The following is a 14,032-nucleotide window of genomic DNA, read 5'->3' on the forward strand; positions in this document are numbered from 1 at the left end:
TCTGTTGATGTTCACTGCAATACTTAGTAATGAAAGAAAGTCCTTTATTCGATCGATCTCTGGGCCCTGAAGGTTTATATAACAGATCAGATCTTGTAGTTTCATTAGCTCTCTGATAGGCATTCTTAAGGTATTTTTGGGGTAACCTCTAGCTTTAAATCAGTGTTGTAGATCATTATCTGAGGAATAGAAGTCAGAGTCCTCCAAACAGTTACGTCGCACCCGAAGATATTGGCCTATCGGTATGACACGTATCTGATGGGTGGGATGGAAACTTTTAGCGTGTAAAAGAGAATTGGCCGCAGTCGGTTTTCTATACAATTTAGTTTGAAGCATTCTGCTCTCATCTATATAGATGGTCACATTAAAGAAGGGGATGCTGCACAAATCTTTTGACATGGTAAATCTTAGGTTGAATGCATTGACATTGAGCAGTTGCACCAAATTGGTCAGGTCATGCTCACTGCCTGTCCAGATAAGAAATATGTCATCGATAAACTGATGCCAAGTGAGTACACTGTAACAATGTTCAAAGACAGGAAATGGCTGTTTACAGCTGTCTGTAACAGCCAGAACAGCTAGAAACAGCTACATAACTTGCCCACAGTAACAATGTCACCATGTAATACATGTCAGAATGTGAATCTGGGAGAGGAAAGATTTTACAATGAGCAAACACTGACTAAATCATTTATCCATAATTATGGTAAAAAATGAAGCACTTTTTTTACTACATTATTTTCACTGGAGTTCCTCTTTAAAGTCACCCATGCTGGCCTCCACTCTTGACATCGGAACCCTCTCATACCAATCTGGATTGTTCAAGATCTCATAACACATTTGCTCATACCGGTCCTTGGCCATGAGGACCACATTGCCACCCTTGTCTGAGGGCTTAATCACCAAATTAGGAGCCATAGAGAGCTCAGTTATAGCCCTCTGCAGATCAGGGGACAGATTAGAGTTGGATCCACCTCCCACAGGGAGTGATTCAAGGTCTCTCATTACTGATTGTGCGAAGACCTGTATGGAGAGAACAGTAGATAGAGCAGGGAAGAATGTAGACTTTGGTCTCAATCTGGCTCCATCCGGTGCCTCAACCGTGGAGCCAGATGAAATCAAATCAACGCCAACAGTATCACTTGTGGAGTAACAACTATTCTGCAAGCTCATCAAGTTCTTAAGTGCCTGTTGATCCTGAGATGTAGTGAGGGCGGAGGGATCACCTTCACCCCCCCCCCCCAAACATGACCTTTAGGGCCACACGTCTGCAAAAAAAGTGTATATCTCTCACCAGTTCAACTCTGTCTAGGTTGGTAGTAATGGCAAATCCCAATCCCAAATTGAGAACATGGTCATCATTAAGTATAAAATCCGATAGATGTGTTTGTGAAACATCTTGAATTTCTGAGGAGCTGGGGTTGGTACCCCCAGATTAGATTCACTTTGTGAAGAAGCTGAAGAGCCTGGTGATTAATTGGGAAGTGTATTAGGACCTTTTGGATTAGTATTAGGTTTGGTAGGTCTAGGTTGAATTGGTTTGTTAGGTAGTGATGGTGTTGGTTGCGGGCGAGGATTGGGTTTCCATTTTCCATTTATAGGCCTGGCCCATTGCATAGTTCAATCTGTCACGTTCAAATTTCCTTTCCTTCATGTCCACTATGCCTCTGTTATAGCTTCCAAGTGTTTTTAAGTTTCTCCTTTCTCTGTTGGAGAAATGGGTGTTCTCTGAAAGGCTCTAATTTAGAGTCAAATTCCTTAATTTGATCATCAACACAAGTGATTTCCACTTGATGTAATTCTATCATTAGCATCATAATTATTTTGGAACAGCCTTCAAAGTTCAACTCCCACTTCTCCTTAAAGGCGGGAGTAAGTTGTTTAGATTGTGGAAATATTTGAACACGCATCCCCATAGGGGCAAATTTGGCCTTTATATATTTATTGAGGTAGGTGATGTCCCACCTCTTTTTAGATTTTATTTCGTCAAGTTTTTGCAATTTAAAGAAATAATGAGAGATCTCCACCTCAATTTTGTGGGTTGATTGGATATTAGTGCTCTCTGCCTGGATTCGCTCCACTATATCATCCCAGCCCAGGGCTGTAGCCATGGCCCTCACTGTACGGGGGCCCCCCGCCACCGCCACCAAGTCAGCCAAGGGAACTATATAGACACACCAATAAAGAAAAAGATTACATTTAAGAATCCACATCTGACCCACCTAAAGAATGGGTGCTGCCACCCTTAACAAGTAGATTTTCACATTATGGGTCTCAAATTTTAAACTAAGGTGCTTTCTTTGAGTCTAAGACTCTTGAAATTGTAAACCACTCACTCTAGAAAAGGACCAAAATAAAACCAAAATAAAAAAAATAACTATGTAACTATGTTTTGGGAATATTATCAAAGCAAAGCAAATCTGTGACATGTAAAGCAAAAGGATAATATTGTATGGTGTGCTATGATAATTTAAAAATGTATTTCTTTGAATTTCCACTGCAGTTGGCAAGTAATCAGAAATGGCCATCACCAGCTATGTTTTTGAATTGACTACAAGTATGTGACATTGCAGAAAACAAACCAAATATTACCTGGAGTTGAAATTTCTTGAAAATGTTATTGGCACTATTGAAAATTGTTGCAATAGCAGTGCATTTTCTAGTGTAGTGTGACATGAATACTAACTAATATTAACACTCTTGGTGCAGTGTTAATTAGTGAGTAAGTTGCCCTCTGTGCAAACATATTTTTGTGTTTTTACAAACCACTGATATTGAGTGGCAATATTCGTGCCATCTACTGCCTACATTTACATAAATAAATGTTACGCCTATTCTACATCCTCAGTGCAACATTGTTGGTACCACCATATACATATATATATAAACTTCCACTTTTGTGTGAGATAGTATGCAAACTGACAAAAAAAACCCCAAAAAACTTAATTGACCTGTTTTTCATTTTCATCCTCCAGCCTGAGTCTGTCTTCAATGCAGTTTCTGGCCTGAAGGAAAGCCTTTCTCTGGGCTCTTTCTGTCAGAATCCGCACAAAGACCCCGGACAAATTCACACTGACAAAAAGAATGGCATTGGCCACAAGCTGTGAAAAAAAAATAGTTATTATTAGACATATATTATAAGACAAGCTCTTGTGTGAAAACAGAGGTGTACAGTATATCCTCTAACAAAAAAAATATGGAACACATAAAGTACAATCTTACTACATAAAATATACATTTCCAATTCATTTTTTGTTTGTATATTATTGGAAAAAGTCTCAAAAACAAAATTAACACAATTGCTTATATAAAAAAGGTTATGATAACTGTTGAGCTTCATATGAAACGGTCTCATAAAATACTGTATGACTTATTTGACAAAAAAAAAAATCATACTTGTCAACATAAAGCTAATTCCTTAAAAAACAACCATATGGAAAAGGAGTCTTTGAGACCCATCTCAAATCTAACTACCTATCCCAACCAACTTATTTAGCAGTGGTGAGCTGAGAATTTTCCTAATATGCAATATCTTCTCTCATACCTAACAAGATTGATCCCAGGTAAGCTGAAACTTTAAGGCCTCTTTCACACCAAGAGGGGCACGTTATGGTCGCATAACGTGCCCCTAACGCAACGCCTGGTGGTGTTCAAGGAGGACGCCAGAGTGAGCCGCGTTATGCAGTTCTTTGTGCGCACTGCGTCTCCGTGGCACTGATTGGCTGGCAGGACCACGTGATGCGGAGTGCACAAAGCGGCCGCTCCAGGAAGAAAACACTGAACGTCAGCAGTGCAGTGAATATTAATTAGCCATGTGGCTAATTACTGTGCATGGGCAAGCAATCTAATGCACAGTATGCTGCACTTTCACAGAACGTGCAGCAAACAGCCCATTGCTTTTACATTGCTGCGAGTTGGGATGCGTTACAGGCTGCACTAACGTGCGCCTGTAACGTCTTACTGTGAAAGCAGCCTTAAGGACCACTATTGCAAAAATTGTCAAATTTAAAAAACAGGTAAACATATACAAATAAGAAGTATGTTTCTTCTAGAGTAAAATGAGCCATAAATTACTTTTCTCCTATGTTGTTGTCACTTACAGTAGGTAGTAGGAATATGTCAGAACCGACAGCTTTTAAACTTGTTATTCTCTTCGTGGGGGATTCTCAGAAAGGTTTTTATTCTTTAGACACACATTCCCTGATAATAACTTATATAAAGATGCTGGCCTGCTCGCTGCACACTTTTTTGGCAGTTGGGCAGAGCAACTGCCATTCACTAAGTGCTTTTAAATATCTATTCATAAATGCTTGCAAAGTTATGAAAAAATGTTGATAAACAAAACCTTAAATTGGTAAATTACATTAAAACCCGTACTAAGTCACTTTATCATTTAGCTAAAACTATAGACCTAAAATTATTTTAAAGTGGACCTGAACTCTTGCAACAGGACTGAAGAAATACATAGAGAAATTAACCCTGTATGTATTTAGAGAGTTTAGCCTGTTTAATTCCCCCTCATTTGTGTCTAATCACAAATTGTAATCTGATCTCTCCCTTGTTTTACATAACTGCCTATGGCAGAGATGGCAGATACGACCATTTGAAAGCGCAGGCAGTTAACAATATGTCTGCTTCCATGAATCTTCATACATTGTCATACAGGAAAAGGGTAGTGTATTTTTCCCTTACAGGTCACCCTTTAAATTTCACATGATGCCAATTTTTTAAAAAAAAAGTAGACTTATTATTTACCATTAAATGTATTTCAATTTGCATTTTATAGTGAGCTGGCAAAGTTTACTAGTGCAAGAAATGATTACTAAATCCTTTTAAAATGTATTTCCAAATGGATTGTTATATGAGGTAATGTAAAGAAGAAAAAACAATTTTAAACAACTTGTATTTTATTACAATCACTCTACCATGTATTACTGGGGTTAACATAAAATAACTAATCTTGTGATAGTAGTCCTTTAAGGAAGTTGAATTCAGTTATTGATAAGCCACTTTACTTTATACATATATGTGCGTGTGTGTATGTGTCACAGGGTCCACTGCGCTGTCTGATCCCCCATCTGATCCCCCCATCTGGAGCCAAATGTATATATATATACACACTAGCTGGTTACCCGGCATTGCGGTATGTATTTGGCTAGTGTTGGCTCTGCCCACTTTTTCTAATCCTAACACACAATTACTCAATGACCTAGTTTGTGAGCTTTGCGGTCTTTGGCATCAATGATTTGCATTGAAATTAGATAAATCTAATTGGGTATGGCTCCTTTTCTGAATTTGAACCCCTGTCACGAAAAGGCCAACTGTACCAGGTTTGAGGCTTGTGCCATTAACAGTGCAAGAATGGCAGCAATGGAATATTTCCCCTTGAAAATCAATAGGTCAATTTTGATTGGCTTTTGTAGGCCCCACCCACTTTTCTGAATATTAATCCCAGTCACCCAGTGACCAACTGTGCAAAGATTGAGAACTCTACCATTGACAGTGTAAGAGCGGCTGCAGCTTACATTCTGCCAGTGCAATTTGTATTTGTCTTCGCCCACTGATAACCTGGCATTTCCTGGGAATGTACTTGGCTGGTGTTGGCTGTGCCCACTTTTTCTAACCCCAACATACAATTACTCAATGACCAAGTTGGTGAGATTTGTGGTCTTTGGCATGAATAATTTGCATTGAATGAAACAAATCTGATTGGCTGTTTGTGGCTCTACCTCCTTTTCTGAATTTAAACACCAGTCACCCAATGACCAACTGTACCAGATCTGAGGCTTGTGCTATTAACAGTGCAAAAATGTCAGCAATGAAATATTCCCCTTTAAAACTTAATAGGTGAATTTTGATTGGCTTTTGTAGGCTTCACCCACTTTTCTGAATATTAATCCCAGACACGCAGTGACCAACTCTGCAATACTTGAGAACCCTACCATTAATAGTGTAAAAATGGCTGCAGTTTACATTTTCCCAGTAAAAATTGTGTTTGTCTCTGCCCACTGATGACTCGGCGTTTCCCGGTTATGTATTTGGCTACGGCCCCTTTTTCTAACCCTAATACACAATTACTTAATGCCCAAGTTTGTAAGCTTTGCAGTCTTTGTCATCAATAATTTTCATTGAAATGAAACAATCTGATTGGCTGTTGGTGGCTCCACCCCCTTTTCTGAATTTGAACCCCAGCCACCCAAGGACCAACTGTACCAGGTTTGAGGCTTGTGCCATTAACAGTGCAAGAATGGCAGCAATGAAATATTTACCTTAAAAATCAATAGATGAATTTTGATTGGTTTATGTAGGCTCCTCCCACTTTTCTGGATATTAATCCCAGTCACCCAGTGACCAATTGTGCAAAGTTCTAGAACGCTACCATCAACAGTGTAAGAATGGCTGTTGTTTACATTTCCCAGTGAAATTTGTATTTGTCTCCACCCACTTTTTGATTATGGGAATGAAAAGTATTCTATATGTTATTCCAGGTAGTTTACTATGTGTGTTTCAAATTTCATTCAAATCTGTTCAGCCATTTTTGCATGATCGAGTAACAAACATCCAAATATTCCAAACACGAACTTTCCGATATATAATATTAGTAGGATTGAGCGCTACCTGGTAAAGTATTGTGTCAGGGCCCGTTTCCACTTGTGCGGTGCGAATTAGTAGTGGAAAACGGAAAATGAATTTGTATGCGTATGCGAATTTTACCGGAAATTTTACCGCAAATTTGCGGGCGTTTTCTGATATGTTAGTAAGTATGCAAATTTAACCGTGTCAGTGCCTGTGTGCTTTTACATTACAACGCCCGCAAATTCGCAGTAAAATTTGCATACGAAAACGCATGCAAATTTACTATTAAATACATTGTAAGTGAATCGCATAGCGGTATGCGGTATGTGAATTCTGCGGGGTCTACCGTGCAGATTTTTTCTGCACAGGAAAACGATCAGTAATCCTGTGGAAACAGGCCCATCCACTTGTATTGTCTATGCAAATCTGCATGCAGGAAACGCATGCAGATTCGCTCTAGTGGAAACGGGCCCTCAGTCCATTTACAGCTACCTATCATTCCTGCTACTGTTCTATTACTGCCATATTCTACACTATTTCATTATTACTGCACTCCTTACAGTTGATCTTTTGGTTTTATTTATTTATTTATTTATTACTTCCACTATTTGTTTTTATTGGGAATACTTGTATTATTCAATTCCTCTCAGGTGTTTACTGGGTTTAGCCTGTTAGTAAATACATTTTATAATTTATACTAATGTGTATTTTATATTCATTTATAGATAATTTTATGCACTTGTGAATCTGATAAAGAGTCCCCAACTCAAAACAAGCTAACATTGTCACCTACAGGTAGTCACACTATTTTTGACAGTACTTTATTGTTTTTTTCCTTGTAGCTCCTAGGAATATTTATATGTCAACGTTTAACCAAAATTAATTTTTGTATTCAAAAAAACTTTTGTATCAAGAAAGGTTGGATATAGTGTTTTTGGAAAGTCGGTTTTCTGATTATGATGAGAGACTAACATCCTTTGGTTACAATAATAATTTTAGAAGGTGCAGTAGAACACCATTAAAGTGAATGGGATTTTTACAAAAAAACAATCAGCCAGATACTTATCTAAGTTGTGTGCAAACTATTTGAGGCATTACTAAGAGTTACTATACAACTTCATAGTAGAAAATAATCTTATTTCTCAGCATTAAAATCAGTTTACTAAAGACAGGTGATTGACTAACATGCTCAGCTTTTATGAGGTAGTAAATGTTAATGTGGATATAGGGAAGGCTGTAGATGTGATATACTTGGACTTTGCAAAAGCCATCGACACTGTTCCCCACAAAAGTCTTATGCAAAAGTTGAGGATGCAAGGACTGGGGAAGAGTCTGTGTGCATGGATAGAGAACTGTCTAATAGACAGAAAACAAAGAGTTGTGGTCAATGGATCTTATTCAAAATGGGTGACTGTTAGCAGTGGGGTCCAACAGGGGTCAGAACTGGGTCCAGTGTTCCCCAATTTATTTATTAATGATCTAGTAAATGCAGTAGAAAGCAATGTTGCTATTTTTGCAGATGATACAAAATTGTACAGAATCATAAACTCTCAGGAAGATAGTGTCATATTGCAGCAGGATTTGGATAGGATGGCTATATGGGCGCATAAATGGCAGATAGAGACAAAGTAAACCTAGGATTAAATACACTACTTTAGCCATGCCTAAGGATAGAGGAGGCCTAGGAGCTCCCATTTTGTGGAACTATTACTTAGCAGCCCAAATTTCCCAGTTAGCTGTGGTTAATTCGGGAAGAGCAGCTCCTTTGTGGGTTGACTTGGAATCACAATTGATAAACCCTCTCTCCATGTCAGCTTCCATGTGGGCAAAATATATTTTTTACCAGTCTATTAACAAGAACTCCCCTCCCTCAGCTCACTCCTTTATATTGTATCTATAGCAATAGAGTCAGCACCGTCCAGTATTCTTAAGCTCTATTATTAGTTAAAATAGCATGATGTATGCTGCCAGCGACAGCCCCGCTGTTTCGGTCCTAAGACCTTTTTCAAGCTGTTCAGTTCGTGCATCAAGCTACAAAATAAAATCAGTGAACATATATAGGCACAGTTCCATATGTCAGCCAATCACAAACAGACACACCTGGCCAATCAGGACGCAGAGGCCCTCACACGGACCTGATAGAAAACTGAGGTCCCAAATATGCTAATTATTTCAGCCCAGGGTAGCCAAATAACTCCGCCCATTTCACAACTCCTCCCCCTAATAGCAATGCAAGGAGGTACATGGTGATCACTGTCGCCCCTATTCATTATATCCTTCTGGATCATAAGGGCATCAAATGTCACATCCACACATACCGAAGTATTCCCCCACCGAATCCCAGAAGTCCAGGATCGAGCGGCTCGTCTCCGCACACCGCCAGCACTTCCGCGTACAGACGTCCAATGACGTCAGTGACATGTGACCAAGTCACATGATCCAACCTCCAGGGGGCGTGCTAAAGCAGTAAACTTCACGTCCCCTAGGCAACGTATGCAAGCGTCTCCCTGGCAACATAGCCACCGCACGCTCGCTGCATAATAACAAACCGCTGCCTCTCACAAAAAGGAGGAAAAAGAAAAAACAATTATGCAGTGCTATGATGTACAGAGACTCACCACTCCATCTAGACAAACAGGGTCGGTCCTATCCTCAGGGATTTCTTTACTGAATGACCTTCTGCGTCCCTTGGCCAAGAGTACCTGTTAAAGTAAACACAATATTAAAAGATCCATACTCCACCACAGAGAAAGCATAGACACCTCAATCTATACAGCAATCATATACACGGTAGTAAATCGTATTCTTTATTCAAACCTCCTCTCCCCATTGTTCCCAATCTTTTAATCCATCCCGCCTCCTTAGTGAGCAACAACTTCAAACGATCTCCCCTCCTCAATGTTAAGGGGACCTGATCTATCACTTGCACCCTCAACTGCGCCACAGTGTGACCATAATTTTTAAAATGTAAGGAAACTGCCTGCTCCTCACATCCACCCCTGATCGCCGTTTTGTGCGACGAGATCCTATCTTTGAATGGTTGGGTCGTCATGCCGACGTACCCCAAACCACAAGGGCACTTAATCAAGTACACCACAAACCTCGATTCGCAATTAAAACATCCATTAATATAATATTTATGTCCGCTCAGTGGATGTGTAAAGCAGTCCCCTTTAGTTACATGGCTGCACATGTGGCAATTAAGGCAGGGATATGTTCCCCGTCTATTTGTTCTCTCCTCCGATTGAACATAAGTATGCACCACCTTATCCCTAATGGATGGTGGGCGTCGGAATGACATGAGGGGCGGATATCTAAACTCCTCTACATGGGGAAAGGATTCCTGTAAGATCTTCCAATGTTTCCTAATAACAGTCCCTATCTGATGACTAAGACTGTTATAGGTAGTCACAAAAGGTATTCTCAACCTACTTACATTATTACCTCCTCTCCCCCTCCTCCTATTACACACCTCCTCTGGATAACCTCTTTTAGCAAATTTCTTTTGCATTTGTTCAATTCTGATGTTGCGTTTCTCTGGGTCAGCCACCAATCGTTCTACCCTCATTAATTGTCCACTAGGGATATTATCCTTCACATGCTGAGGATGGAAGCTCCCATACTCTAAAATGGAGTTACGATCAGTGGGTTTGGTGTACAGGTCCGTGAGTAATCTATCACCAGACCTGTACACCAATGTATCCAGGAACGCAATCTGATCTATTGCCACATGCGCAGTCAATTTAATACAAGGACACCTCAGATGTAGCTCTTCTAAAAACGCATCTAGGGTCGAACGCGGCCCCACCCACACGCAAAAGACATCATCAATAAATCTAAGCCAGCATTTAGCATGCTTGCAAAATAGGGCATTACTATAAACAAATGCTTCTTCATACTGGCCCATAAACAAATTTGCGTAGGATGGAGCCACGTTCGACCCCATCGCGGTGCCTCTCTGCTGTACATAAAACTGTCCCTCAAAAAGGAAGTAGTTGTCTCGAAGTATGATCTGTAATAATGATACCACAAACTTTCTTTGAGAATTAGACAACTCCGAATACATCATAAGATACCATTCGACAGCCTCTACACCTCCATCATGTGGGATGGAGGTGTAGAGGCTCTCAACATCCAGCGTTATTAACAACGACTCCGATGTCAATGCAGGTAAAAGATTTAATTTCTCAATAAACATATGCGTATCCCGCAGGTAAGAGTCTACTGACTGAACCAAAGGCTGCAGCAACCTGTCTACAAATTGGGCTAAGGGTACGAAGACCGAGTCGACACCCGATACTATCGGCCTTCCAGGTGCGACACCAGATTTTTGTGAATCTTCGGGAGTGTATATAGTATAGGAGTCCTCGGATGAGACTTAACCAGGAATTTAGCACACTCCTGGTCAATAATGTCCTTCTTCAAAGCATCCTCCACTAAATCACCGATTTTCTTTTGGATCATAAAGAGTGGATCAACATCTACTCTCCTATACACCTCCTCATTAGCGAGCTGTTGTAATATCTCACTTTGATAATAAGAGGTGTCCAGCACAACCACCGCTCCCCCCTTATCCGCAGGTCGTATCGTAATCAATTTATTGTCCTGTAAAGACCTAAGTGCTTGGGACTAAGGAATAAAAGTATGTTTAATCCACCAAGTCACCCCATGATTGAGACGTTTATATCGAGGGTGAATATGGAGTTGCAAAAGTTGGAACAGGAACACGGCAGGAGGAACTTTCATGTAACTCCAAATTTGACAATTGGAGAAAGAGAAGCACTTAGGTCTTTACAGGACAATAAATTGATTACGATACGACCTGCGGATAAGGGGGGAGCGGTGGTTGTGCTGGACACCTCTTATTATCAAAGTGAGATATTACAACAGCTCGCTAATGAGGAGGTGTATAGGAGAGTAGATGTTGATCCACTCTTTATGATCCAAAAGAAAATCGGTGATTTAGTGGAGGATGCTTTGAAGAAGGACATTATTGACCAGGAGTGTGCTAAATTCCTGGTTAAGTCTCATCCGAGGACTCCTATACTATATACACTCCCGAAGATTCACAAAAATCTGGTGTCGCACCTGGAAGGCCGATAGTATCGGGTGTCGACTCGGTCTTCGTACCCTTAGCCCAATTTGTAGACAGGTTGCTGCAGCCTTTGGTTCAGTCAGTAGACTCTTACCTGCGGGATACGCATATGTTTATTGAGAAATTAAATCTTTTACCTGCATTGACATCGGAGTCGTTGTTAATAACGCTGGATGTTGAGAGCCTCTACACCTCCATCCCACATGATGGAGGTGTAGAGGCTGTCGAATGGTATCTTATGATGTATTCGGAGTTGTCTAATTCTCAAAGAAAGTTTGTGGTATCATTATTACAGATCATACTTCGAGACAACTACTTCCTTTTTGAGGGACAGTTTTATGTACAGCAGAGAGGCACCGCGATGGGGTCGAACGTGGCTCCATCCTACGCAAATTTGTTTATGGGCCAGTATGAAGAAGCATTTGTTTATAGTAATGCCATATTTTGCAAGCATGCTAAATGCTGGCTTAGATTTATTGATGATGTCTTTTGCGTGTGGGTGGGGCCGCGTTCGACCCTAGATGCGTTTTTAGAAGAGCTACATCTGAGGTGTCCTTGTATTAAATTGACTGCGCATGTGGCAATAGATCAGATTGCGTTCCTGGATACATTGGTGTACAGGTCTGGTGATAGATTACTCACGGACCTGTACACCAAACCCACTGATCGTAACTCCATTTTAGAGTATGGGAGCTTCCATCCTCAGCATGTGAAGGATAATATTCCTAGTGGACAATTAATGAGGGTAGAACGATTGGTGGCTGACCCAGAGAAACGCAACATCAGAATTGAACAAATGCAAAAGAAATTTGCTAAAAGAGGTTATCCAGAGGAGGTGTATAATAGGAGGAGGGGGAGAGGAGGTAATAATGTAAGTAGGTTGAGAATACCTTTTGTGACTACCTATAACAGTCTTAGTCATCAGATAGGGACTGTTATTAGGAAACATTGGAAGATCTTACAGGAATCCTTTCCCCATGTAGAGGAGTTTAGATATCCGCCCCTCATGTCATTCCGACGCCCACCATCCATTAGGGATAAGGTGGTGCATACTTATGTTCAATCGGAGGAGAGAACAAATAGACGGGGAACATATCCCTGCCTTAATTGCCACATGTGCAGCCATGTAACTAAAGGGGACTGCTTTACACATCCACTGAGCGGACGTAAATATTATATTAATGGATGTTATAATTGCGAATCGAGGTTTGTGGTGTACTTGATTAAGTGCCCTTGTGGTTTGGGGTACGTCGGCATGACGACCCAACCATTCAAAGATAGCATCTCGTCGCACAAAACGGCGATCAGGGGTGGATGTGAGGAGCAGGCAGTTTCCTTACATTTTAAAAATTATGGTCACACTGTGGCGCAGTTGAGGGTGCAAGTGATAGATCAGGTCCCCTTAACATTGAGGAGGGGAGATCGTTTGAAGTTGTTGCTCACTAAGGAGGCGGGATGGATTAAAAGATTGGGAACAATGGGGAGAGGAGGTTTGAATAAAGAATACGATTTACTACCGTGTATATGATTGCTGTATAGATTGAGGTGTCTATGCTTTCTCTGTGGTGGAGTATGGATCTTTTAATATTGTGTTTACTTTAACAGGTACTCTTGGCCAAGGGACGCAGAAGGTCATTCAGTAAAGAAATCCCTGAGGATAGGACCGACCCTGTTTGTCTAGATGGAGTGGTGAGTCTCTGTACATCATAGCACTGCATAATTGTTTTTTCTTTTTCCTCCTTTTTGTGAGAGGCAGCGGTTTGTTATTATGCAGCGAGCGTGCGGTGGCTATGTTGCCAGGGAGACGCTTGCATACGTTGCCTAGGGGACGTGAAGTTTACTGCTTTAGCACGCCCCCTGGAGGTTGGATCATGTGACTTGGTCACATGTCACTGACGTCATTGGACGTCTGTACACGGAAGTGCTGGCGGTGTGCGGAGACGAGCCGCTCGATCCTGGACTTCTGGGATTCGGTGGGGGAATACTTCGGTATGTGTGGATGTGACATTTGATGCCCTTATGATCCAGAAGGATATAATGAATAGGGGTGACAGTGATCACCATGTACCTCCTTGCATTGCTATTAGGGGGAGGAGTTGTGAAATGGGCGGAGTTATTTGGCTACCCTGGGCTGAAATAATTAGCATATTTGGGACCTCAGTTTTCTATCAGGTCCGTGTGAGGGCCTCTGCGTCCTGATTGGCCAGGTGTGTCTGTTTGTGATTGGCTGACATATGGAACTGTGCCTATATATGTTCACTGATTTTATTTTGTAGCTTGATGCACGAACTGAACAGCTTGGTCTTAGGACCGAAACAGCGGGGCTGTCGCTGGCAGCATACATCATGCTATTTTAACTAA

General features: G+C 40.9%; 1 protein-coding gene across 4 annotated transcripts in view; it reads right to left on the bottom strand.

The window, feature by feature from the left end:
- The window catches only part of ADCY1 (adenylate cyclase 1), a 643,071-nt gene that overhangs the window by 485,025 nt on the left and 144,014 nt on the right, over positions 1-14,032 (bottom strand). For all 4 annotated transcript variants that reach the window (XM_068236507.1, XM_068236509.1, XM_068236508.1 and 1 more), the window contains exon 2: positions 2,952-3,101. In XM_068236507.1, coding sequence (XP_068092608.1) covers positions 2,952-3,101 — 150 coding nt within the window. The remainder of the gene's footprint in view (positions 1-2,951; positions 3,102-14,032) is intronic.

The sequence above is a fragment of the Hyperolius riggenbachi genome, chromosome 5, assembly GCF_040937935.1.
Source record: "Hyperolius riggenbachi isolate aHypRig1 chromosome 5, aHypRig1.pri, whole genome shotgun sequence".
NCBI classification, from domain to species: domain Eukaryota; kingdom Metazoa; phylum Chordata; class Amphibia; order Anura; family Hyperoliidae; genus Hyperolius; species Hyperolius riggenbachi.